Consider the following 25,797-nt stretch of genomic DNA (forward strand, 5'->3'; position numbering starts at 1 on the left):
CTAGTATTTTAATAAAATGCTAACTTTCCAGAAAACGTTCTTAACAAAAAAGTCAACTTTTGACCCTTTAATTAAATGATTAAAATATTCCAAAAAATCTTAAAAAACTCAAAATTGTTTTAAAAACTCCAGAAATGGTTAACCAACCCTTAAGATCAGCAATCAAACACTTTTAATAAAATTCATCAACCCTTAACCTTTAATCAACCTAACTCACTTAATCATATCGGGTACCACTGGGTAACCCAGACCTACGAGACTATTTGCTTAGCCCCAAGGAATGTGAAATAAACTTCAAGACCTCGATGTGAAACAAAGGTGGTTTCCAACAAATAATTAAGAATTATTTTTTTTAAAATTCATTCAAAGCGATTAAGATTTAAATTTCAATTAAATATCCCTTCGGCCTTTCAACTAATCGAACCTTAAGCAACTTCAACCTAATATCATATTTAGGACATATCAAAACCACACAGCCTACCTCACACACTTTAGATGGTTTGCTAGGATCACCGACACTAGTTTTAGGATAGGCCGGTGTTTACTTTTCCGCCGTGTGCCGGATTTTGGAGTTTTCATTGCATGTTATTTGCTAGTTTAGAACTTGTGTGTTTATTTACTTACCTGTTTACTGCACTTTTTTACTGTGGCTGCTTGTGCGTTAGATCTACCATTAGGTTATGAGCGATCTTTTTATACTAATCTAGTTTTGTGCATATGGTCATGCTCGTGCAGGGCATTGAAATTAAATGGGGCATTTAATAAAAATCAAATATATATACTCTCTGCACAGGTACCTACTCGCTTAAGACTCCCTTTAAATAAAAAGAGCATGGCCAAGTGTGGCTAAAATAACGTATTTCAATTTTCAAATTATCTGCTTGGGATTGCATATATAACTGTTGATTATTAGGATAACCTTGCAGGATCGAGTCTGGATTTTTTTTATTTTAAATTAATGTAAATTTGATTGAACAAGGTTGTAAATTTTTGAAATGATTTGAGTTTGGGATATTTAATCCAATTTGAGTTCCAAAAAGGTGAAGACATCCCTAAAGGGGAGAGTCTTCTTCCATTTGGAAGTCAAATTATGATACTTTTCAAATATCCAAAGAGGAGAAATAACACCTCGTTCAAGGGGGAGTTTCTTTCCATTTGGGTATCCGAAACTGACGAATCAAGATGTTCGTAAGAAGACAAAAAAATGGGCGACGAGAAGAATCCCAAATCTCAAAATCATTTAGGTGCTAGGATTAGAAATCTGGGTTGTTGTTAATGGTGTCCGGCCACTTTACTTTTCTGCAAATTCTGTGATGTAATATTATAAGGCACTTGCCTATGGAAATTCAATTTGAAATATTTAATTTGATTGATTTAATTAAATTGATTGTGCATTAAAACTGTATGTTTTTCTAGTCTTTTTATTTGCATGTCGTATTTGATTTGACCTGGAATACGATTGTAGGCTCTTAGGGGTTTGTCAAAAATTCTTCTACTCTAATTAAATAAAATTTTTAAGATAAGATAGAAACTCTAAACGGTCATAAGAAGTAAGCTCGGACTCACCGAGGGTTTTTCATGCATCATATTAATACTTCTCTACCTTGTTAGGCACCTCCCCGCCTGCGGGTTCTGACAGACCACCTGGCCTATGAGGGTGCCGATCTGTCAAGGGGATGTTGTGCAATATTTGGGAAAAAATCTATTTTCTAAGCCAAAATTTTTAAACTGTTACATATTGATTTATGCATTTTATCGAGTCGATTAGCATGCATCGCATTAGTAATAAATTTAAAAAGAGTCTAATATTTAATCGCATTTATTTAGACATCAAATACCCGACATAAGTTAAGAGGTCAATTAAGGATCTTCTCTAGATGTCGACCCCATTCCTCCAAACTTTTCTAAGCAACATCCCTACCACTCAACAATAAATGACTGGACTCATATTTTAAAATCGTTTAGTGGTTTAGCTGGCTCCCCAATCCAGGCCGGGGTAAGACCAGATTCGCACTGCATTAGCTAGGTTTGGGGCTTTTTTTTTTGCCCAATTTAGACTTAGGTTCTGAGGCGAGCTCGGGCTATAAAACCTCAACCTCCGGGAATTGAATCTCGACTTTCTAATAAAATTAACCACTTAAACATTAAATCTTTTTCTATCAAACTTAAGCTCAACACTTAGGATAGACTGGGGTGTTTATGAAATAATTCAGAATCTCAAATCACCTCCTACTTCTCCTCCTTTGACTCTAGAAATAACTGTTCAAACTTAAACCAATCCCTATTCAAATTCCAACCCTTACCCTCCTTTGATATCGGACTTTGAAACTCCAGATAAAACTTATACCGCTTTTTTAATCGAGAGTGTTCGTAGGAAAAATTCCAATCTTCCTAAGATGTAATTAATTACGAGGGCTTGCGCTCGTAGGGGATTTAGAAATCCAAATCTAATTTTCAAAATTCAACTTTTTCAAAACTTTTGATTAATTATCTTTGGGAAATTAAAACAAAAATGACGATCATTACTATTGTATTCGAATAATAGACGATGAGTAATATTTTCTTCCCCAGGGATACATGTTAATCATTGTTATGAATTCATGTACAAAAAAAATTAATGACGCTATATCCAAATTATCATAGCTAAATATTCGATTGAACACCGTTTTGATCCTTTGGGATCATATGTAGTTCTTTCCCAAATTTGGCCATGATATTTATGATCAAATTTATAATCTTAAATCTAAACTCATTAAGGGATTTTATTTTCATCTCTCGAGATGATATATTATCATTAATGGATGTTTGATTTTAGGATTAAAATTCAAATTATTCCCAAAGAAAATTAAACATTTTTCAAAATACATATTTTTCAATCAAAACAGGTACTACTTATCGGTAGTCCTCGCCTTAGTTTTAGGGTCCGAGACATTGGTTGATTTCAAATCATCCTAAAAGCCCTCACCTTTCGGGCAATCCCTTCAACACATGTTGTTGGAATATAAGCCCCAACTTTTTAATTAAAATATCAACTTAAACTAAAATTAGATTAAAAAATGTAAAGCCTAACATAGGATAGTTTGAGCACCTCTGAATTTCCCTCAGAATCAAGTGCTCCTACTTCACCTCATTTGGCTCTCATTCCAAAATCTAATTCCTAGTTGATTAACTCCTTGAAATTCCTAAAGGACCAAACCTTTAAACAAGACTTTCACGGACTTTAAAAAAAATCAAAATTTAACCAATATTTAAATGACTTCCAAGACAAGAAAACTACTAGTTTAATCAAAAGTTTTCTCAAGCCAAAGCTTAGGATGTTATTAACCATAGGGGCTTGCCCCTATGGGACGTCTGTACCCCAAAAATAAATAAACCCCACTCGACCAAATATCGAGTGGGGTAATCTCTGATAAATTGTAAATTTTATCATTGAGTCCATAAGGAAATGATATTTTTATCCTTCGGGGTAATATATCATCTTTCTTATGCCTTTTTCAATCATAAAATATGCAATCCGTTTGAGGATACAAAAATTCTCCAACACCCATTTCATTGGCCTCCAATAATTATTAACCTAGCATGTTGTGAAAAAGTTGCTTCAAATTATGATGTGGTTGCTGGCAGCCTAGCTGCCTAGGTGGGCAGTAGCACAACTGCCCAGGTGGGACCCAGGACCTCCTTTATCACCTATAGGAGAAGAAGCTTTGTGGAGAACTCTTTAGAAAAGATGTAAGGGATATTTATTAGGGGATTTAGGCTGTTTAAGGGGGGAGATTATGGAGGGTTAGGGTTTTTGTTGAGTTTTATTTTCTACAGTAATTTTTGTTGAGTGTTTGGGCTCCTGGTGGCTGCTAGGAATTGTGGGAGAGACAATTTACCTCTCGAATAGTGAATCAACTTGTATCTTGGCCTTTTTTGCTTGGAGATTAGTAAATACAACCCTCTTGGTAATATTTATGGATCTATTTGGAGTATGTTGTTGTTTTCTTTATTGTTGTGTGCTATTTTGATCATCAAGTCCAATCAACTTGGTATCACAACACAATTTGAGAACTATGGCGTCGAAGAAAGTGGATGCTTTGAAAGAGAAACTAAAAGAAGTTGGTCAACTCAAATATGAAGTTAAGAAATGGATTTCATCTATAGAAAGAAAGTTTTCTAACTTATGACATCATGAAGAAAATATTAGAGCTTCACACCCAACCGACAACATCAGAAACAAGAGCATCGACAGGTGGCCAAGGAAGTGGTGGAAACCCCAAGATCAACAGAATGGGGGATGATCAAGAGGTAAAAATTTTGGACTACAGCGAAAATAGGCCACCTCTTGAACCAGTAACCAAAAGGAAAATGGGTGATGGATTCGGCATGAGGAGAAATTGGGAGGAAGAAACGAGGATAGATGATTTTGAGGAAGATGATATCTATGAAAGGAGGGGTGGGAGAGAACAAGGGAGAAATCACAACAATTGCCACATAGTAGGAGCCAGAAGTGGTAGAGGATGTCGGGGCAAAGGGGATCTAAGAGTGAGAAAGCTAAAGATGACCATTTTTAGGGGGAAGATGCTCATCGGTGGATCTATTGGGTGATGAGGTACTTTGAGGTGAATGGGTTGACGGACGAGGAGAGACTCATGGCGGCAACTTTATAAATGGAGGGGAAGGCCTTGTCTTGGTATCAATGGAGAGACATGAGAGATCCAATTCGATCGTGGAGAGAGTTCAAAGATAGTTTATTAGAACGTTTTCAAACCAATCAGGAAGGAGACTTCTATGAGCAGTTATTTGCTATGCTCCATGAAGGGACAATGATGGATTATTGAGAGAGATTTGAGTACCATTCTAGCTGATTGTGGAGGCTATCTAAGACAGTGTTGGAGGGGGATTTAATGAATGGACTCAAGCCAGAGTTCAAGATCGCTATTCGGTTATTGAGCCACGAGGGTTGGAGGAGGCTATGGAGCTAGCCCAATTGGTCGAGAACAAAAACTCACTTAAGAGAAGCAGCAAGGGAAGTAGTTCAGAAACTTCATATAGGACAATGACTACTTTTTTGGCACCAAAGATACAGCTTGTGCATCCAAGGATAGGGGATTGGGAGCATGGCCCAAGGGAAATTTCAAGCAACTAACTGAGGCAAAGATTCAAAAGAAACAGGCTAGGGGGGGGCAATGTTTCTATTGTAATGAGAAGTTTGCACCAGGCCATCACTGCAAGGACCGTTCGTTGCAGGTACTTACAGTCTATGATGAGGAGAGACTCTAGAAAAAGGAGGTGGTTGAGGAGGAAGAGTATTTGCACCTAGATGTGGCGATTGTCTCCCTAAACTCAGTGGTAAGTTTTACCTCAAATCACATCATGAAGTTAAGGGGTAGATAGGACGAGAATCAGTGGTAATTCTTGTGGACAGTGGGGCAACCCACAATTTCATCTTCAACTAGATGGTGTTGACTGGTTAGTGTTGAAATTGGTCGAGACACACTATTTTGGGGTGATGATGGGAACAAGAAAGGTGGAGAAGTGTAAAGGCATCTGCCCAGGGCTGCTGATGACACTGTAGGAGATCCATGTGAGGGGGGGATTTCCTTCTCTTAGAGTTAGGAGTACGAATGAAATTTTGGGCATTAAGTGATTGCAAACACTGGGGGAGACCAAGGTAAATTAAAAGGAATTGATTATGGAATTCATGATGGGAGAGAGGAAGGTTGAGGATCAAGGGGGGTCTTAGTCTGTCCAAAACTAGAGTTCTCTTAAGACCATGGTGAGGACAATCCATGAAGTAGGGATGGAATTCTTGGTGGATCTCCAAAGCCTCGAGGGACAGGGAAGTATGGAGAAAGAGGAGGTTCTAGAGATAGTTCAATCACTCCTGCTATAATTCAATGAGGTGTTCCAGCTGCCTGAAGGCCTACCTCCCCATGAGAGCATGAGCATGTTATCATCTAGGAGGGGTATCACTTATTAGTATTCAACCCTACTGAAACCCATAGGTTCAAAAGGATGAAATTGAGATACTAATCAAGGAGATGTTGGAGGCCCAGATCATTCATCCCAGTGTTAGTTCCTTCTCCAGTCTTGTGTTATTGGTAAAGAAGAATGATGGTAGTTAGAAATTTTGTGTAGATTATCGGGCTCTGTTCTGAATAAGGAAATGATGTTGGATAAATTTCCTATACTCGTCATTGATGAGTTGCAGGATGAGTTATATGGAGCAAAGATGTTCTCCAAGATTGATCTGAAATCGGGATACCATTAGATCAGAATACGGCCCGCTAACATCCAGAAGATTGCTTTCAGAACTCATGAAGACCACTATGAGTTCTTAGTGATGTCTTTTGGGCTAACCAACGCTCCAGATACATTCTAGTTGCTTATGAACAAGGTGCTCCAGCCCTTTCTCTACAAGTTCGTATTGGTTTTCTTTTTGATATATAGCCAGTCTGAGGCAGAGCATGTCTTGCGTTTGAGGTTCATGTTAGTGACATTGAAGGAGCATCAATCATATGCCAATTTGAATCTTCATTTGCATAGTAAAGGGTAGAGTATTTAGGACAAGTGGTGTCCAAATCAGGAGTAGTTGCAAATCTTTCCAAGATAGAAGCTATGTTGGAATGGCCCTTACCCAAAATCAAAAAGGAGTTGAGGGGGCTTTTGAGACTCATAGGGTGCTACAAGAAGTTTGTGAGGGCATACAACTCTATAGCATACAGCTCTATAGGGTACTACAAGAAGTTTGTGAGGGCATACAACTCTATAGCATGGTCGTTGACAAAGCAATTGAAGGAGGATAGTTTCAAATGGGAGGGGAAGCTACCCAGGCGTTTGAGCAGCTAAAAAAAGTCATAACAAGTGTCCCTGTGTTAACACTATCAGATTTTAGCTAGTTGTTTGTAGTGGAGACTAATGCACTAGGCTATGGGTTTGGAGAAGTTCTCATGCAGAGTCAGAGACCCATAGATTATTTCAATCAGGTGTTGACTGCTAGGGTCAGACTGAAATCAATGTATGAAAGGGAGCCGATGGCGATAATGTTGGTAATACAAAAGTGGCGGCCTTACCACTGGGGCGACACTTCATAGTCAAGACCGACCAGAGGAATATGAAGTTCTTATTATAACAGAGGATTATGACAAAGGAGCATCAACAATGTCTTTCCAAGTTGTTGGGTTATCACTTCGAGATCCAGTACAAGCTCGGGCTAGAAAATAAAGCTGTAGAAACTCCTTCCAGGCATAATGCAGACCCTCAGGTTATGGCTCTATCTGTTCCCATAGTGGTGGATTGGGAGGCCTAGAAGCGTGAGAGCGAGCAAGATGAGAAACTTTGTAAGATCATAGGAGACTTACTGCAAGACAATGATAGCCATCCTTGTTACTCTTTGATGGGTCAAAAGCTATTATACCAAGGACGGTTTATGATTTCGAGGACATCACCATACATCCCTCACGTGTTGTAGGAGTTTCATGGCATAGCTATTGGGGAACATTCAGGAGTTCAAAAGACATATCATAGAATAGCAGCTAGGGGTATAAGTGAGCCGAGCTGGCTCGCAAGCAGGCATGAGCTCGACGTATTTATGGGCTCACGAGCCGAGCTTATCGAGCTCACAAGTCGAGCTCGAGCTTGAGCTGGCTTGAATAATTATTAATATTTTTTAAAATAATTTTATTTTATAATTTAAATTTAAATATTTAAAAAATAATAATAATAATAACGACCTTAAGTTTTATTTAAATGTTAAACATTGCATCTTTTTTTCTAAATCCCACCTAAGTTTTAAAAATCTCACCTAAATTTTAAAAATCCCGCCTAAGTTTAAAAAATCCCGCCAATGGCTCACGAGCTAGCCCGAGCTTATTTATGTGGGACGAGCTCGAGTTCGAGCTCTCTTATCGAGCTCGACTCGAGCTCGAATTGAGCACGCTTTCAAACTGATGAGCCGAGCTCGATAAGGCCTAAACTCGGCTCAACTCGACTCAACTCGTTTACACCCCTACTGGCAACAGAGCTATACTTTGTGGGCATGCGAAAGGATGTAGAGGAGTTGGTGAGCCATTGTAATGTGTGTGAGACAAATACCTGGCTATAGCTCCAAGTGGTTTTCTACAGCCTTTGGCATTACTCGATAAGGTGTGAGAAGATGTTACTATGAACTTTATTGATAGACTACCTAGATCATAAGACTTCACTATGATTCTAGTGGTGATGGACAGATCTAGCAAATATGTTTATTTCATTCCTTTATGCCACCTATACACTGCGGTGTCAATGGCAGCCGCATTCATTAGAGAGGTGGTCCATTTGCATGACATACTCGAGGCCATTGTGTCCGATCGGAATAAGATCTTTCTGAGCCACTTCTAAAGGGAATTTTTCAAGATGCAGTGGACTATCCTGAAGCGGAGTACTGCTTACCACCTCCAGATGAATGGTCAGACGAAAGTGGTGAATCGCATTGTGGATACTTATCTTTGTTGCTTTGTATCAGATACACCAAAGATATGGGCCAAGTGGTTAACCTGGACGAATATTGGTATAACACTTTATATCATACAACAGCTCAAACAATGCCATTTAAAATCCTATATGGGAAGGATCCACCTCATATGATATATTATAGGCATGACAACACAAGTTTCATCAGTGGAGCAATACTTAGGAGAAAGAGATCAAATTTTGGCAGAATTGAAGGAACATCTACGAAGAGCATAGAAAATCATGATGAAGCAAATGGATGGACATATAAGAGATGTGCAGTTTGAGATTGGGAACATAGTTTATCTGAAGATCCAACCTTAAAGACATAGGACTTTGACTCGAGAAAGGAATGAGAAGCTCTCCCCCCATGATTTTGGGCCCTACGAGATTGTGGAGCGCATTAGCGCAGTAGCAGATCGCTTACGGTTGCCACTAACCTTAGCTATCCATCCTGTATCTCATGTATTGCAACTGAGATGACTATTGAAAACCACACACCCTTGCCTGCACTACCGGCCACAATGTCAGAGGATATGGAGGTGATATTATAGCAACTAAAAGTAAAAATGGTGTGCTAAGAAGACAAGGGGATCAGGAAGATGTTGATCAAGTAGAAGGATTTATCAGAGTTGGAGGCAACATGGGTGCCCTACAATACCATCCAGAAGCAATTTCCCTTTTCCCATCTTGAAGACAATGTGATTTTTTGGAAGGAAAATATTGATATGGTTGTTGGCAACCCAATTGCACAAGTTGGGCCCAGGACCTCCTTTATCACCTAATTAAAGAAGAGGCTTTGGGGAAAAACTCTTTGAGAAAAATGTAAGGGACATTTATTAGGGGATTTGGGCTATTTAAAGGGGGAGATTGTTGAGGGTTAGGGTTTATGATGAGTTTTGTTTTCTATAACAATTTTTGTTGGGTGTTTGGGTTCCTAGTGGCTGTTAGGGATTGTGGGAGAGACGATTCACCTCTCGAATCATGAATCAACTTGTATCTTGTCTTTCTTTGCTTGAAGATTAGCAAATACCACCCTCTTAATGTTATTTCTAGATCTATTTGGAGTAAGTTGTTTCTTCTTTATTATTGTGTGCAGTTTTGATCATCAAGTCCTATCACATTAACTCTCTAGAATAATATTGTAAAGAATGTGCTATTAATAAGCAATCAATGAAGAGTCCTAATACAAAAAGTATCATATCATTTAACAAAGCTATTAGAGCTCATCTACATCAATATCTATAGACCCATAACTCCATCATAAGGAAATCAATATTTTTAATTTTTATTGATGATTATAGCGAGAAAGCTTATATTTATCTCTTAAGGGATAAATCATAAGCATTTTACAAACTCAAAAAATTCAAGTAATAGTGGAGAATCTAATGGCCTCCAAATCAAAGCACGACTATCAGATCATGGTGGATAATTAATATACAAAATCTTTAAAGATCTAGGCAAGAAGCATTGCATTCAATAATATTTGATGACACTATATTCACCACAACAAAATAGCATAGTGGAAAGAAAAATAAAATCATGTTCAAAATGATTCGTTGTCCATTAAAGACCAAGTATTTGTCCAAAAAAGTTGAAGTTGTGGACTATCCTATCTAACTAAATGGATGTCCAACAAAGAGCTTGAAGAACACAACTCAATAAGAAGCATGTAGAGGCCAAATTTTCTCACTTAAAGGCTTTTGGTTCTTTTACGTATGCACATATTATAGATCAACATAAATAAAGCTTGATGACAAGAGTGTTAAGTTTGTCTTCATTGAATATGATGCAAAGTCAAAGACTTGCAAGATCTTCATCAAATAACAAGAAAATTGCACATGGATTATGATAGGGAGTTCAATGAAGATGGATTGGAACTGATTAACAAAGAGATCTACTGATTTGAAGAAGAAAAACAAGCAAAGCAAATAGCAAGATCCCACACCACTGCCATCTCTTACAACTTTGGAAGATAGTCCATGGCAACAAAGAGTTGGAAGCTTGCAAGAGATATATGACGTAACCAATGAGCTTAATCTCTTGTCTTCTTGCTAATCAAAATCAATTTTGATGAAGCACAACTTTCCCGCTTCAAAAATGAAAATGATCAATTATGTGGATACAATGAAAATTTGGATTTCAATTCCATACTTGAATGGATGGCAATCTTCATCATGACAAGAGCATTCATTTGTCAATGTTTGGACATTACAAGATCATTCAAAGCATCAAGATCAATCAAAACCACCATCAACCAAGAATTTAAGGGTGTGATGATCAATAATCATTCATTAAGGCATATTTCACTTCCAAATTCATGTTTTGACATCCCTCCCTCATCCATCCAAATGTCAATTTCACATTTCAACGCCTCTTCCAAAAATCAAGGTTTATGGATAGCATCTCCATCAAATTTGGAGTGGTTGTAACTCCTTATCAAGTGGTTAATGGATCCTCGCATTTAAATTTTGCAATTTTTTATTTTTAGGAGTTATCATGTGAATCACTATCAACACTGACTGGTTTAAACATTCTTGTGTATATATATTGAACTTATTGATGGAATAATGAATTTGCTTGGTTTTGACTTTGGAAATTAGAGTTTCCTCTTGCATGGGATAGCTTGGTGGCTACCATGGTGTAATTTCTTATGTGAGGAACTATATTTATCTCATTTTACTATTTATTCTCTAACCAGACTCATCTTCTTACTCTTTTCCACAACATAAATAAAAAACCTACAAACTGGGTCCTAGCCTAATAGTTCATACCCTAGCTCCTAACCATTAGGCTATAGTTTTGATCCCTACTCATATTTGTTACTCATTTCTTTGAAAAAAATTAAATTTCATTTCGATTGGCTTTTGTATCAATGGTTTGTCCTTTCAATGACTTCTTAAGATCTTCTAATTGACGTTGCACCTATTTGTAAAACATATGGGATAGATTTCTACGCCTAAAAAAATAAATCAAACCCCGAAACCTCTAAAAGCACTCGACATCATCATCTAATTTCAAAACCCCAAGAGCTCTCGATTTTTCTTTCTCCCAAACCCTGAATACACTACTAATCTCTCTACGGTTATTCACAACAATTTTACATTGAACTAAATTTAAATCCCTCTATCACCATTCTTGGCGAAGACCTCTATAGTAGCAAAACCTAGCTTTATCCCACCGCAAACTCAACATAAGAAAATCCTACCTTTGCTAAGTCTTGATCCCTCCTTAATTCATCATAAGTTAGCCCTAATAACCCCCCATAGCCCATCCAATATGTGAAGAAATGCAATCAAGTTGCAAATATTTTCACCTATCATTTATGGCAAATCCATATCATTAACACAAGGGTCTTCTAACACTGAAGGATGGAAGGCAATGAAGTTTAATAGTGTTAAAAATTCAAACTAATATGTAACTTCATAATTCTAAGGGTTGTATAGAATTTTAGGAATTAAAATTTTAAACATCAAGTTGCATTTGTGAATGCATTAAAAGCAATTAATGCATATATGATGTATAGAGTGAGTTATGATCATATTAAGAATTATTCCCTATTTTCGAATGCAACTCTTGAGCAATTGTGTTATTCTTCATTTAAAGTTGCATTGTATCTAGAAATCTCCATTGAACCTATATATAACCATAGGGTTTGATTGGAATGACAGGCCAAATTATCTCCTCCAAATATTTTTTTTATTTCCTTTTCCAAGTTTTATTATTCTATTTCTTCTAATTTATATCAAAAGCTAAAATAAAGAACATATAAAAGAGCATCAACAACAAATGTCTATTTAAGGTATATCCTCTTTAGTGATTTCTAGAGAAAATGAAACATATGTAGTCATCAACATCACTCATTTCTAATATTTCCTCTACCAATTCAAGAGGTACCTAAAGACCAAAACCTTTGTCTTATTCATTGATTAACAAAGCTATATGAGTATGATGCAAATTTAGGCAGATGACTATCACAAGAATAGTAGGTCTAATCCAAGCCAATCATATCAGGACAGAAACCCTACCCCCAATCACAAAGAATAACTCCAGCCTAGAACTAATGCAAAATGGAACTTGAGGCAAGCTATTAAAAATAAAAATAAAAAAGAATATAAAGAAGGAAGTTTAGCAAGAGACCTGCCAAATGTGTATCGGACCAAGAAAACCAGTCCACTCTCCATCTTCTTGAGTATAAATGGACTTCAGCCAAAGAAGGAGATTTTTGCCTTCGTGCTTCTTTCGTGCTTGAAGGTCAGCCAAGCTGAACCCCCAATTAGATACTTGTAAGACAGCTTCCTCAACAAAGGGTTTTGGATCATTCTGTCGGATGGACTCTGCCACATCCCTTTCCCAAAATTCTTGAAAAATGTGTCCATCTGTTAAAACCTTATCCTGCAGGCATAACGGGAATAATGAAAAGGTCAAAAATAAAAATAATAATTTAAATACAGCAAGATTGAACCTTTTTTTAGAGGTTCATTAAAGTAAATGCATAAGGTTTACTATCTTAGCACGCTAAATTTTTGTTTGAATGAGGATGTGTTTCACACCCATATAAATCAATTCCACAAATTTCAGGCAATAGAACGAGCCACCATTCTTAGAGTTCTTATGCCAGTATAGAATTGAACCATCCAACACCATGGCGGCAATGCAAATGAAGCACATTTAGAGATAAAAATATGGTAGCAATGCAAATGAAGCACAGTAAAGAAAATTATCGGACTACCTCTATGTCCTCGGTTATATGAATCAAAAGGTTATCCCCAAACACATATTAATAAGAAAATCAAAATAACCTCAGAAAAAAAATAAAAAACCTCAATATAGGACAACAAAAAAGATGAGGAAACAAATAAGGGCATGGTAAGCCAAGCTTACAATGTTTTGGTATTTGAATTATTTTGTACTGTTTTTTTCAATCGTAAGCAAGCAGCAACTGAAGTTGGGAATACCTTCTTTCCCAAAGACAATGATAACCACCTTTCCAACTGACCCTGCATTCCTGATAGAAAGCTTTGCCGATAGAAGTAAGGAAGAAGGGAAGGGAACCTTTTAGCTACAATGAACATGAACTTTCTTTTTGCTGTCCACTTCTCCCAGATTTTATTTTTCTCTTCCTTTGTCATTCTGGAATCATATGGATTGGTTATTGGGGCAAACATAGCCACACCTGAAAGATCATGTCAAAAAAAGAAATAGAACATGTAAAAAACAAAGTCAATGTACAAGTCATAAACCAAATTATCAGATTTCTTCCAATGCTGGGCTTTTAACTTTCATGTCGATAACAATAACAACCAGATTCTTATGTAAAACACAATTAGCAAAAAAAGGATTTTCCCTTCATCAGTAAAGACATCAATAAGCATAAACGCTTTCAATGCCCACAAATATACACTTGGAAATAAAAGTATTTCCTCAAAAATGATTAACCAGAAAGGCAAGAGCTCTTGACACTCATTCTCATCATTTATGTGATACTACAACAACAAGTTAACAACAAGCTTTTATTCTACTATATAGGGTCGGGTATATGAATCTTTTTTCTCCATTGTATCTTATTAAGAATCAAATTCTCATTTAGATCTAATAAAGAAAGACAAAGTCTTTTCAAGTCTACCTCTATCTTTCTCAACATAGGTTAAATCTAATACATCTACTCTCCTAACTATGTCATCGGAAGGCCGCCATTTTATGTGACAAAACCAGCTAAGGTGACTCTCTCTAATCTCTCAAACTGCTCTCTCCCCTTCCTCCTCTCCTATAGAGTCCAATGCCGGGCATTTACTTCAAGATTTATATAAGTTTTAATATATATAGCGTGAGGCATAAGCCTCATGTCAGTGAGGCGAGGCGGGCCTCAACCAAGTTGAGGCGCAATCCTGATAAAAAAAAAACTCGAGGCGTAAGCATCGAGGCGTTTTTTACTGGAATTGCGTAAAGGCGGGCTCAAGGCGAGCCTCATATTGTGCAATTTTAAACCATGGGAGTGATTCCTACTAAAACATTCAATTATTCAAACAGATTTATCAGCAAAAGAAATAACGGTCAATTTTGCCCAATGAAACCTCCAACGGATAATGCTATCATAAAAAGAAGTAATCCTCATAGTCATATTATCCAACAGTCTTACATTAATGTATGCTCGTCAATCAAATCAATTAGGACATTGCATTTCATTAAAGTAGGCGTTATACTAGATACTCCTACCAAATTAGTAAAAAAGTGATTTATTTAGGTTTGTGTGTGCTCCAATACTTGAGGGGCGGTGCATCGTGCTACAACAAATAATTAAGTGGGTTCCACCACCTCACTTTAGTCGACTACTATAATGCACCGACACTTCTTCTCAAAGAGGTATGCAATGTCCGACACATATTGGACACGACACAGCTCCAACACGTGTCGGACACACCAAAGATGTGTTGGATTAAAAAATATTAAAAATAAATTAGACATGCGTGTCTGACACATGTCTTAATATTTTATTTTAAAAAAATTATTGTGCTTCAAATTTTATTTATTAAAAAAATAAAATAAAATTTCATATTTTCTCTTCAAAGCCCCAAATCAATCTCTCATGCTCAATATCTCATTCCCCAAACATTCTCATTTTCATTTCTCTCTAGCAGGTTACGACTAAGGCTTTACAACAACGCATGATGTCGTATGTCCAACACCGTCACAACAGCGATTTTTTAAAATAATCTCAACATTTGAAGGCTGGTGTTGTCTTGGCATTGGCGCATGACGTCAGCAATTTCTACACCCACAATCATGCCCCTGCGTCATCCCGACATTTCATCTTTGTCCAACATCATCTCAACATCGACAACCGACGTCATCTTGACTTTGAGGATCGATATTGTCTTAACATCGATGCTCGATGCCCATTACACAAAGTCGAAGCCCGACTCTAGACAATATTGTCATTTTCCCTCTCGATGCCTGACATGACATCCACATCTGACTATCAATATCCTTATATTAATTATTTTAAGCACATATCCTAGTTAAATAACTTGTTATTTCTCAATTATTCTTAATATTCTGCTTATTCAATTTCTATAAACTATTTTTAAGATATAAAAAAATTATTATAACATGTCCAACCCATGCCTTATCCTATATTTTCAATAATTGATATGTCCAGTGTTTATGTCGTGTCGTGTACGTATTTGTGAATCATAGCTCAACTAAAATAGTGTTCCATGTTTGAACAGAGTTCAAGCCTTTTTTTTTCTTTTTTTTTCGTTTTTGTGGTGCAAATAGCAACATTTCCTGATACAGGTAAAAAACACAACTCAATCAAGTTATGAAATTGGAACGTTAAACCCATTTATAAAAAGAAAAAAAAAATACCAGGCTTATTCCCGGTTGGCATTGATATTGAATGAAAAAGGTAAACAAACCTGCAATTCTATCAGGGATGTGGCGAACAGCAGCCAAAGCATGCATTCCTCCGCCAGAGTAACCCAGCACCCAGAACTTATCCATAATCCCAAGAGCATTTGCTAACTGCAACATATCATGTGCTGATGAATTAAGGTTCCTGCAGGGATGAGGATCACTTTCACCAAAACCCGGAAGATCATATGTGATAAAACGAACACCAAAATCTTTCAACAAAGATTCTTTGATGCCAGGTATACCTGTAAAAGTAGGCAGTCTGTAAGGAAACTCAACTTGAAAGAGAAATAACAATTCTGCCAGCTAAGATTACAGTATTCTTAAATAACAATTCTGACCTGCTAAGCGAGAGGAAAGAAAAGAATGTGGAGAAATCATGGTAAATCTAGCCCTTTCAACTGACACCCCTTGTTCCTGGTAGGCCATAACTCTTCCATCCGGAAGTTGGATTAGGCTAGCACTAGGAGGATGTATATACAGTTTCTTTGGAAGTTGCACTTGAACTATATGGCCACTATTTACATTCAAAGCTGCAAATGAGTTCCGTTATTAAAGAATGTGATCCAATATACCAAAATTTAAATTTGATAAATTACAATAAAAAAATAACGGTCTAGTAGAAAGTCCTCAACAAGTTAAGACTGAAGAGGATAGCATTACTATGCACATTAACTAGGCTCCAAGAAAATTTACATTACGTTTCAGCTAAAACTGATAGTGGAAGTAACAACTAAGCGATTTCTAAGTTTATCATAAGGAAACGTAAAATGTAAAAAAATAAATAAACTAAACTTAAAATTGACTCAAATTAACGAAACAGGAGGAATGCAACCTAATATGAACGGAGATGGCATGCTCGATCAATCGAGCTAAAAGATAAGATTAATGAACATTACAGGCACTAAGCATGCAACTTTGACTGCACTTAAGTTGTTTGAAGCTTTTCTGTAATGTTCCAAGTAGCGTAATGAAGAGCTGGCCTTGCCAATAACAAGTGAATGTTTTAATGATTATCACTGATGCAAAAGGCAGCCTTTGGACTGTTCTTCCTATTATCCTTATTCAAAACAGATGCATGCCTAAATGTTCAGTAAAATGAGCTCATTATGTCATGATACATTGTCATTGTTGTGACTGACCAGATCAAGTTGTACCGACTTATGGCTAATCAAACCAAACCATCCTCTTTAGGTAAGAATTTATATAACTCCTATACATAGCTGAATTGAAATAATACAAATTTATTGAATGCTTTTGGTGGGTTCCAACCATTTAGACAAACAACAAGACATTAATTAAGAAAATTTTGCAAAATCAAACTAATAGTTTACAACAATAACAATTGGATGCGTTTTCTCATCCATTCTACATTCTGATATGATAGAGCCAGAACTATCAATACAGAAACATGGACTTTTTTTTTCTTTTTTCTTAAGGAATTGAACACCCTGACATCTCCTTTCGAGGTAGGGTGCAAACGCCACATTACTGGCATACATCCCCTCTAATGCAATAACACGCTCACCATACCTGTAATAAGTTGGCCACAAATACAGGTACTAATTATTGAATACAGCTCTGCCTGTGATGAAAGAAAAACCTTATTTGTAAGACATATAAGATTTCGGTTGAAACTAAGTACAGAGAGAGAGAGAGAGAGAGAGAGAGAGAGAGAGAGAGGATGACTTATGTCTTCAGTTAAAGCTGACAAAAGCAAGGAGTAGGCGACTTGTGTCCATCCTATAAGGAAATTTAAGACAAGTTACAAAGATGTGGAAATTATCAATTGGCTAGAGGGCGAGCTATAGTTAACACCTGTTGCCCAAAAATAAGCTTCACTTGGCAGAGTTTGATCTTGAAACCACTATTTTTCAAACAACTTCCATAGTAATTTAGAGAGATGCCTACTAAGGGCATATACGTGGCAGAGTGTCCTCTTTTTTCCTAACTCGTGAACATAAAGGGCAAGTTGGAACAACTTGAAAAAGAGAATCAAGGCCTGAAGCAATCGCTTATAGGTGAGCCAGTAGCTAAAAGTTACATTGATGACTTTAACAAAAAAGTTGTCAAAGATATGGATGCGTATAAGAAAGAGATGAATAAATAGATCGTAGAGTCAACAATCTGAAGATCGTCAAGTTATAGAGCAAGATCAATGCCTTAGAGCCTTCTTGGTCTGAGTCAAAGTCCCAAGAAAAGAACTAACCCAGTCTATATGCTCAACAAAATTGCGAAATGCCGAGCTTGAGAATTTGCTGAAGACGTTGAATCTAAACCCAATACCTATCAACTAGTAGAGTTTATCGAGTTCATAAATATTTCCTAATATATAGATGAAGTGGCATATAAATTCCAATACGGCATCATTTTTTTAGACGACTTGATGGATAAAATTGTGATAAACTATGCATGGTGTAATTTCAGTTTCTTTTACAAGAGCAATAAGAAGTATTTAACAGGAACAGGTGAGAAGAAACTCGACAATGAGGATAGAGAACAATTGTCTTCTGATGATGCAGATAGTGTACATTTGCCCAAACATGATATTTGAGTTGTATTTTTCATTTGACATTTTGATAGCAGATGTTTTGTAGAATATTTTGGATTTTGTAATTGATCTCTTGAGAGTGAAACGAAACAATATTTTGTTCATCAAATGGATCAGACTTGTCATACTCTTGATGTCGAACTCCTTAGCATTGAATTATCATGCAAAAAATGAACAAATTCCTAAATAAACATAAGCTTTTTTATTAAGACGAGCGATCAAGACATGTTGCATTTTCCTCCTATGTCAGTGGATTAGATCGCCGCCTTGAATTGGCCTAACATTTCCTCATAACTCAATATTCGCAGGGGTAACCATTTAAACTCTCCCGACTAAAATGGACTAGTCGCAAAAGGGTAGTCAAATTCTAGGGTTAGACATTTTATCCTTCAACATCTTATAGAGTTAGGCCAATAGCTTGAACTTTTAATAAATAATATATAATCGAATTCTTGAAACGTGTAGGAATAACCACTGTAATTCCATGTGTAATAGAATATTGAATAGAGAGTTCTCACATAAAAAAGGAGATTCTAATGTTGAGTAACTCTTTCGCTAGCGAGTTCTCTGAGTTCATTAAAAATGACCGACAAAATTTCATAAATAGCAAATGCAGAATTACCGAATTTCACCTATCAAGTTCTCAGGCACATATTGACAATGATATTCATTGCATGCCAAATATTAAATTATTCGAAAAATTGATGAGTGATAGATTCCAAGAGATCAATTTTTTCAATGTTAAACTACAAATTTTTATGATGAATTTTTACATACATAACACCTAAAACTATTATAATTACATATCTAATATCTAAACTTATCTATTTACTTACTACCACCTAAATCATATTTCACTCCTCTAAAATGCCACTCCCGTTAACTTCTGTCAAAACCCCACCCCTACACCTTCACTCAACACCCTGCCTTTCACCTCGCCTCTTCTTGGCTCGAGACCTGCCTTGTGCTCCAAACCTACTTTTAGTCACCTAGATTTGCTTTTCGTCTCCTCCATTTCTTCGTTGTTGTCACATTGTTTTATTTTCGTCTCTCCATTTGACCTTCGCATTGTTTGCTTTTTGTCTTCTCCATTTCTTCATTGTTGTGAATGTGGTTGTCGCGTGAAGTGGTCCGGAAAGAGTCGCATTGAGCTTCTCCACCTCCTATGACGTTGTTGTTGAAGTCATGACCGTCCAGGTGAGAAAGAAAGGCAAAGATATATAGATGATATAAATCTCTTCATGAATACTCAACATTTCTTTCTAACAACAAATTTTATGATTTATAAATACATATGTAGTCTTGCGATGCTTCTTTGCTTCTTAACTCAACTAGAAAGACTCTCTCCGAGAACGAGACATACAAAAGCTTCGGCATGAGGAACTTCAGGTACTTGGAAGAAATCAAGGATGCGGTGGAGAGGGAGTGACCTGGAGTTGTCTTCTGCGCTGATATCTTAATTCTTTTGGCTAGAGATAGGATTTATGTGGAATTTCTTTTTTTATTTTTCTCTCTTAGCTAATCAATTATCTTCTATTGTTGATTAATTTGTTTTGGATTGACCGATGAAAAGGCTGGAGGACCAACCATTGCTTTGAAGATAGGAAGGAGGGATGGGAGGAAAAGTAGGGCAGAGGTGGTGGAGAAGTTTCTTCCTGATCACATTGAGAGTATCTCTTCTATTTTAGTAAGTTTGGAGCCATGGGAATTGACACCACTGGCATTGTTGCTCTTCTTGGTAACTCTTTCCTTTCTTTCTTTTTTTAATATTTTAGCCAACAGGTTTTTTTTTTTTTTAAAGAGGCGAGGCAAAAGAAAGGGCGGTGTGGAGCGAAGGTGTCGGGGTAGAGTTTTGACAAAAGTTGATGGGAGTGGTATTTTAGAGGAGTGGAATATGATTTAGGTGGTAGATAAGTTTAGGTGTTAGATATGTAATTATAATAGTTTTAGGTATTATGTATCTAAAAATCCCTTTTTTTATAAATTTTCAATATTTGAATATGATAAAGAACCTGCAATAGATGAAAATCAAAGCCTTCGGTGCCCTATTATATAACTTTGCTTGAATTATAAAAATTCAACAAGAACATTTCTTGGAATATACATATTTTTGTACCGAGTAAGCCGTCGGAAGCCTTTAGTGTCGCAACCATGATTCAAGCTAAGTTGGCATGAAAGATCTGTAAGGGTATACAAGAAAGAGCATTAGCAAGTTATTATGTTAAGCTCATTGTTTAGGGTGAGGGTGACGACATCGATATTGCTGGAAAGTTCGATGGCGAGCTCCTCTCTTGGCTAATTCGATATCATGAAAAGACTAGAAATTTAGCCGAGTTCAAATATTTGGTGCCTCCATGTTTAATCCTCAAGAACAAAGTTTTTAAGTATGAGGACTATGGGATCAACTTAAAAAAAGTCTAAGTGAATTTGAACTTCTTAAATTTATCAAATACATCCTTTTTCATTATAATGAAACTTAAGCTTAAGATTAAGTATCTGACCTCATTAAGTATAGATTATCCGTCTACTTGGGGCATTGGCTCTCTACAATGAGTAGAATGGTGTATTTTAGGATTGACCTTATATCAATATCACTCTGATTCCGAACATAAATTAGTTTTCGTTTTACTTAATTAGCTGAGTGCTTGTTGAGGAAATATTTTTTTCAATATAAATCTCCACCATCAATGCGTCAACTTTGCAACTTGAAGTTGGTTGACTTCAATTTAAAGTTTATTCATGAATTTATAAATCCAACTTATTTAAAATTTTTCACTTCTTCCTTTCTTTAAGATATGTATGTACATATATGCTTTTAACAAAGAGAAAAAGCTTTCTAAAAGAGATGAAAGAGTTCACCGAATTCTCAAATTTGATGTGATCAAACATTGTTAGATAATGAATACCAAGTTTCCTAAGAATTTGCCAAATTCTATGGATGTGTTCCCTAAGTACTTGTTAGATTCTTCGTGACTAGTTGTCTATTAGTGATGAGATATTGATTCTTCCTTTTTGTAGATCTTTTTATATTTTAACACTTTATTTCTTATAATGCTTGGTTTTTGTTTCTTAGCATCAATGCACAATCACCATACCTTTCAAAATGTTGAAACCAGATCTGTATATGATTATACCAAAACCTTACTTGCAGGACTTATAAGACTCCAATATAATACTAAGTAGATAAAATAGACAAAAGATAAAATAGAGTGAAGCTCTAAAGATTTCACTACAACAACATCAAGCATTTATCCCCCTACGTGTGGTGATTAGGGTAAGCTGCACGAATCATTTTTCTCCATTGTCTTGTTCAGAGTCAAATTCTCAAGCTCTAAGGATTTCACCACTAGCATAAAATACCCATATATCACTATCCCTAAAAACAGTCATTTGATCCCGTATTTATAGTGTTTCAGACACTAAGAGATGTTACACATTAACCTTATAATAAACAAAATATAAAAATACATTATAGGACTACCACAAACATGTGGATAAACACATGGATAGAGCACTAATGGGTGCACATGGAAATATCGATCAAGGTACCAATTGCATAAATGAACAACCCTTCTAGGCAAGTGGTATGCAGGAGTAGTCACCGACTAAGTATACAAGGTCACGAGTCTCTAGAGAGGAATGCATTGATGAAATCACTGGCTCGAGATAGGAGTAGGCGAGTCTCTCTTGGTTAAGTGTCAGGCAAGTGATCCTCCATGTTGGGTGAAAGCCCTCAGATAGGGCCAAGTGCCCCATAGGCTGGGTGAATACTCTTGGCAAGTTCAAGTATACTCTTAGCTGATGCGACTTTACCCCTTATCAGTTCTTCATAAAATGGCAAATTCTTGTTAGTTTTGGCGAGTTCGTGATGGTCATGGCAACTTGACTGAGTGGTCATCTGCCAGTTGCTTAAGTCCCACCCTACATATGTATAGAGGCGATATTACTCTCCAATCAGTAAATGAAGGTTGTACTTGTCTTCATTCCTCATCTAGTGCAATTTATTATCGTCAAGCTGCTCTTGCAAAAGATAGATAGACTATAATAAGGACAAAAATAGGCGGATAAGGAAAATTATATTCAATCCAAAAGGCCTTGACATTTTTCTAATCACTAGTTAGTTCTCTTATTATAACCCTATGATGCACAGCCACGGACACGGCGACACGGATACGACACGACATGGTCACAGAACACGTCAAATATAGGGCACAGATACGGACACGAGTTGGACGCTATATTCTAATTTTTATATTTTAAAATAGTGTATAAAAATTGAATAAGTTTAATATTAAAAATAATAAGTCATTTAAATATAGTTTATGCTTAAAATGATTAATATTAAGATATCAAGAACCAGGAGTCAATGTCATGTACAACAATGCTATCAAGAGTCAAGCATTGATGTTATGCAGTAAGTATCGGACATCGATATTGAGAGAGCATGTGTCGTCGATGTTGAGAGGGCGTTGGTTGTCGATAATAGAAGCGGAACCCCCAAATGTTCAAGGGGACAATTGCCCCACCTAAAAAAATTTTATTATATGACTTTTTAGGTAGTATATAGGAGTCTTTAGGCAATTGCCTCCCCCCCCACCCCCTGAAAATTAAGGCCAGTTCCGTCCCTGGTCGATAATAAGATGACATTAGATAAAGATGAATTGTCAAGTTGTGGGAGTAGAAATTACTAGCATCGAGCATCAATGTCAAGATAGTGTCAGATTTTGATGCTGAGATGGTTTTGAAATGTTGATGTTGTAATAATGTTAGACTTCAATGTTGATATAACATTGGGCATTGTTGTGAAATCAAAGTCGCGACCCGCCAAAGAGAAATTGAAAATGAGAATATTCGATGAGTTTGAGTGCAGGTGATTGATTTAGTGTTGTGGATATAAAATATGAAATTTAGTTTTTATATTTTAAATAAATAAAGATTGAGCACAATCCACGCAATCACTTGTAAATAGTAAAAATATATTTTTTTACCTAAAACCACTCTAGCTAAAAGAAAATAAAAGGTGGTATTCAAAACATTACAAAGCAACCCAAGATGAACATTACAAGGTGAGGTCAGCATAAGCAACCCAGCCTGGGCAGGGTAAAAATATCACAATTGGCAACAATCACGGCAGCAGGGATCTAAAAACGATAGAGCTGATATTTCAAATAGATAGTGCTGGCAACAAAACAATATGAGAAAATTGATGTTAACCCAGTGCATGAGGCTCCTGAAAAAGCAAAGTACGAGGAGGATCGATGAATGCAAACATACCCATGCGTTGCATGGAACTTGTTTCCGTGATTTGAAATCATAATGAAGCCTATATTTCAAATAGAAAGAAAAGGCAAAAAATAGGGATGCCTTGCAATGCAAAGTTTAGAGACAGATTGATGAAACCATGCATTGCGAGGAGGTTATTTCCATAATTTGAATCCATGAAAGTTCAAGATAAGATGTAAGTAACTTAACCATTGCTCCATTGCCCTCTACATATGCAAAAGGCGATGCATCCCATGGTGAAATGGCATAGGCCTTGCCTTCGAGCTAACCATGAAGCTGATAAAAATATACAAAGTTCTCTTATGATTACAAATCCAACTCTCTATAGATAACAGAAGGGGACGGGAAATTAAATCAAAATCCGTGTTCACACCATCTTCACGTACTCATAAAGCATAATAGATATCTCTTACGAGCATGCACCATAAAGTCAAGTCAACATCAGAGAGGCCCAATCTTTTAGTAATCCATCAAAAATCTTAAAATATAAAATAAAAATATCGAACCCAATTAAATCCAAAAGTTGATGAAGAATTATGCGAAAAAAACCTAAATTTTATGCTAAACCAAAGCGCCCAACTTCAAATTTTCAAATCAAACAATCCATTACAAAAGATTCCTATCAAGCCACCAATATACTTACCACAGTTCCCATTTCAAAACAAGCCGAACAAAAATAACATCAACAAAACAAGCATAAAGTAATAGTACACAAAGCACCAATACTATAGCAATAGGAACTGAAAGAAGCTCCACACTTTGTCATACCTAGAAGCGCTACAAGAAAAACGCAGATGATCACCAACCAGGAGTGCATCGGATCCCGATCCTCGGGCAAGTAATCATTCAAAAACCCAAACCGCCTCGAGACTACACCCCACGGCCCGCGGAGCCTCTTCGCCACGTAAGAGTCCTCCACCCCCGTCAGGCTCTGCTGCAGTATATCTCTGCATCCCCTCCCGAAATCTTGCATCATCTCCACCGATGCTTTCAAAAACCCCTTCAACTGGTCCTTCATGCTCTCCTCCGGCACAATGCCATCCTCATGTCTGTAGTAACCCTCACCGACCACACTCCCATTGAGATCCGACGCATTTCCCTCCACCTCGCCGCCGATGGCAGAATACTGAACCCCGCTTTCCCCCACCAAACTAGCCAACTCCTCCTGCCACGTCATTGATCCTTCTCCCACAAATGACATCGATTTACCGAAGAAGAAAATGTCGAAAAGGAGCAACGTGGTTTTAAGGACACATGAACGTCTCCTACTCGCGTGAATCGCAAGCTAGATTTCCTTTTCCCAACCTCCGTCCCCGTCACGGTAACCCTAGCATCATCGGCGCCGTATAGAACGGACGGTCATGATTTCCTAAGGAGAGGAAAAAAGGGAAGATAAAAAGAATCGCAACAGCATCTCGAAGCTTCGCTTTATCTTCTTCAAGCTCTGAAACCCTTCCAATTGGCAGAATTCTTTTCTTTTTCTCCGATTCCGACTCACAATAAAATACCTGGGAGCTGAAGCCACGCAGCCGCAGCAGTTCGGAGGCTGATACAGAAAGTCTGGATCAGTCCACGTTGATGGTGGCGGTCGCCGTGTGGAAATAATTGAACGACCGGGTAGCCGTAACGCTCCGGTCCATGGACACTCGACACTACCAACGATCGCCGTGAACGTGGAAAAGATCCGCTGCTACAGTTAACGGACGAAAGGCCATTCGACTAAACAATCGCGACGGATCCAATGTCCATATTTTTCCACATGTCATTTTTACAGTGGCCGAGCAGGATTTAGTAGGCCCGCCAAGATAGTGGCAGTCGGGAACTTTTATTTGGTTGAAAGGACGTAGAGCTACGTTCGGCCGGCACTAAATCATGCCACGTAGTAGACACAAAATTATGTATTTGTTGGTTTTGTTCGGCAATAACGAGAAATATCATTATGTGAAGATAAATACCGAGCAATACCGAGCAATACCGAGCAATACCGAGTTTTTTCTAGAAAAACTCGGTATTGCTCGGTATTACTCGGTATTGGTCTTCACAGAGCGGTATTTCTCGTTATTGTCAATCAATAT

At 37.0% G+C, this 25,797-nt stretch overlaps 1 protein-coding gene across 1 annotated transcript in view; it reads right to left on the reverse strand.

The window, feature by feature from the left end:
* LOC110100829 overlaps positions 1 to 25,392 on the reverse strand; it is a 42,648-nt gene extending 17,256 nt beyond the window's left edge. Inside the window, exons 1-5 of the mRNA XM_028696088.1 lie at positions 24,491 to 25,392; positions 16,230 to 16,421; positions 15,894 to 16,133; positions 13,434 to 13,651; positions 12,616 to 12,870 (exon numbers count right to left, since the gene is read on the reverse strand). Coding sequence (XP_028551921.1) covers positions 12,616 to 12,870; positions 13,434 to 13,651; positions 15,894 to 16,133; positions 16,230 to 16,421; positions 24,491 to 24,923 — 1,338 coding nt within the window. The 5' untranslated portion in view covers positions 24,924 to 25,392. The remainder of the gene's footprint in view (positions 1 to 12,615; positions 12,871 to 13,433; positions 13,652 to 15,893; positions 16,134 to 16,229; positions 16,422 to 24,490) is intronic.
* Between the last annotated feature and the right edge of the window lie 405 nt (positions 25,393 to 25,797).

The sequence above is a fragment of the Dendrobium catenatum genome, unplaced genomic scaffold, assembly GCF_001605985.2.
Source record: "Dendrobium catenatum unplaced genomic scaffold, ASM160598v2 fragScaff_scaffold_79, whole genome shotgun sequence".
In the NCBI taxonomy this organism is placed as follows: Eukaryota; Viridiplantae; Streptophyta; class Magnoliopsida; order Asparagales; family Orchidaceae; genus Dendrobium; species Dendrobium catenatum.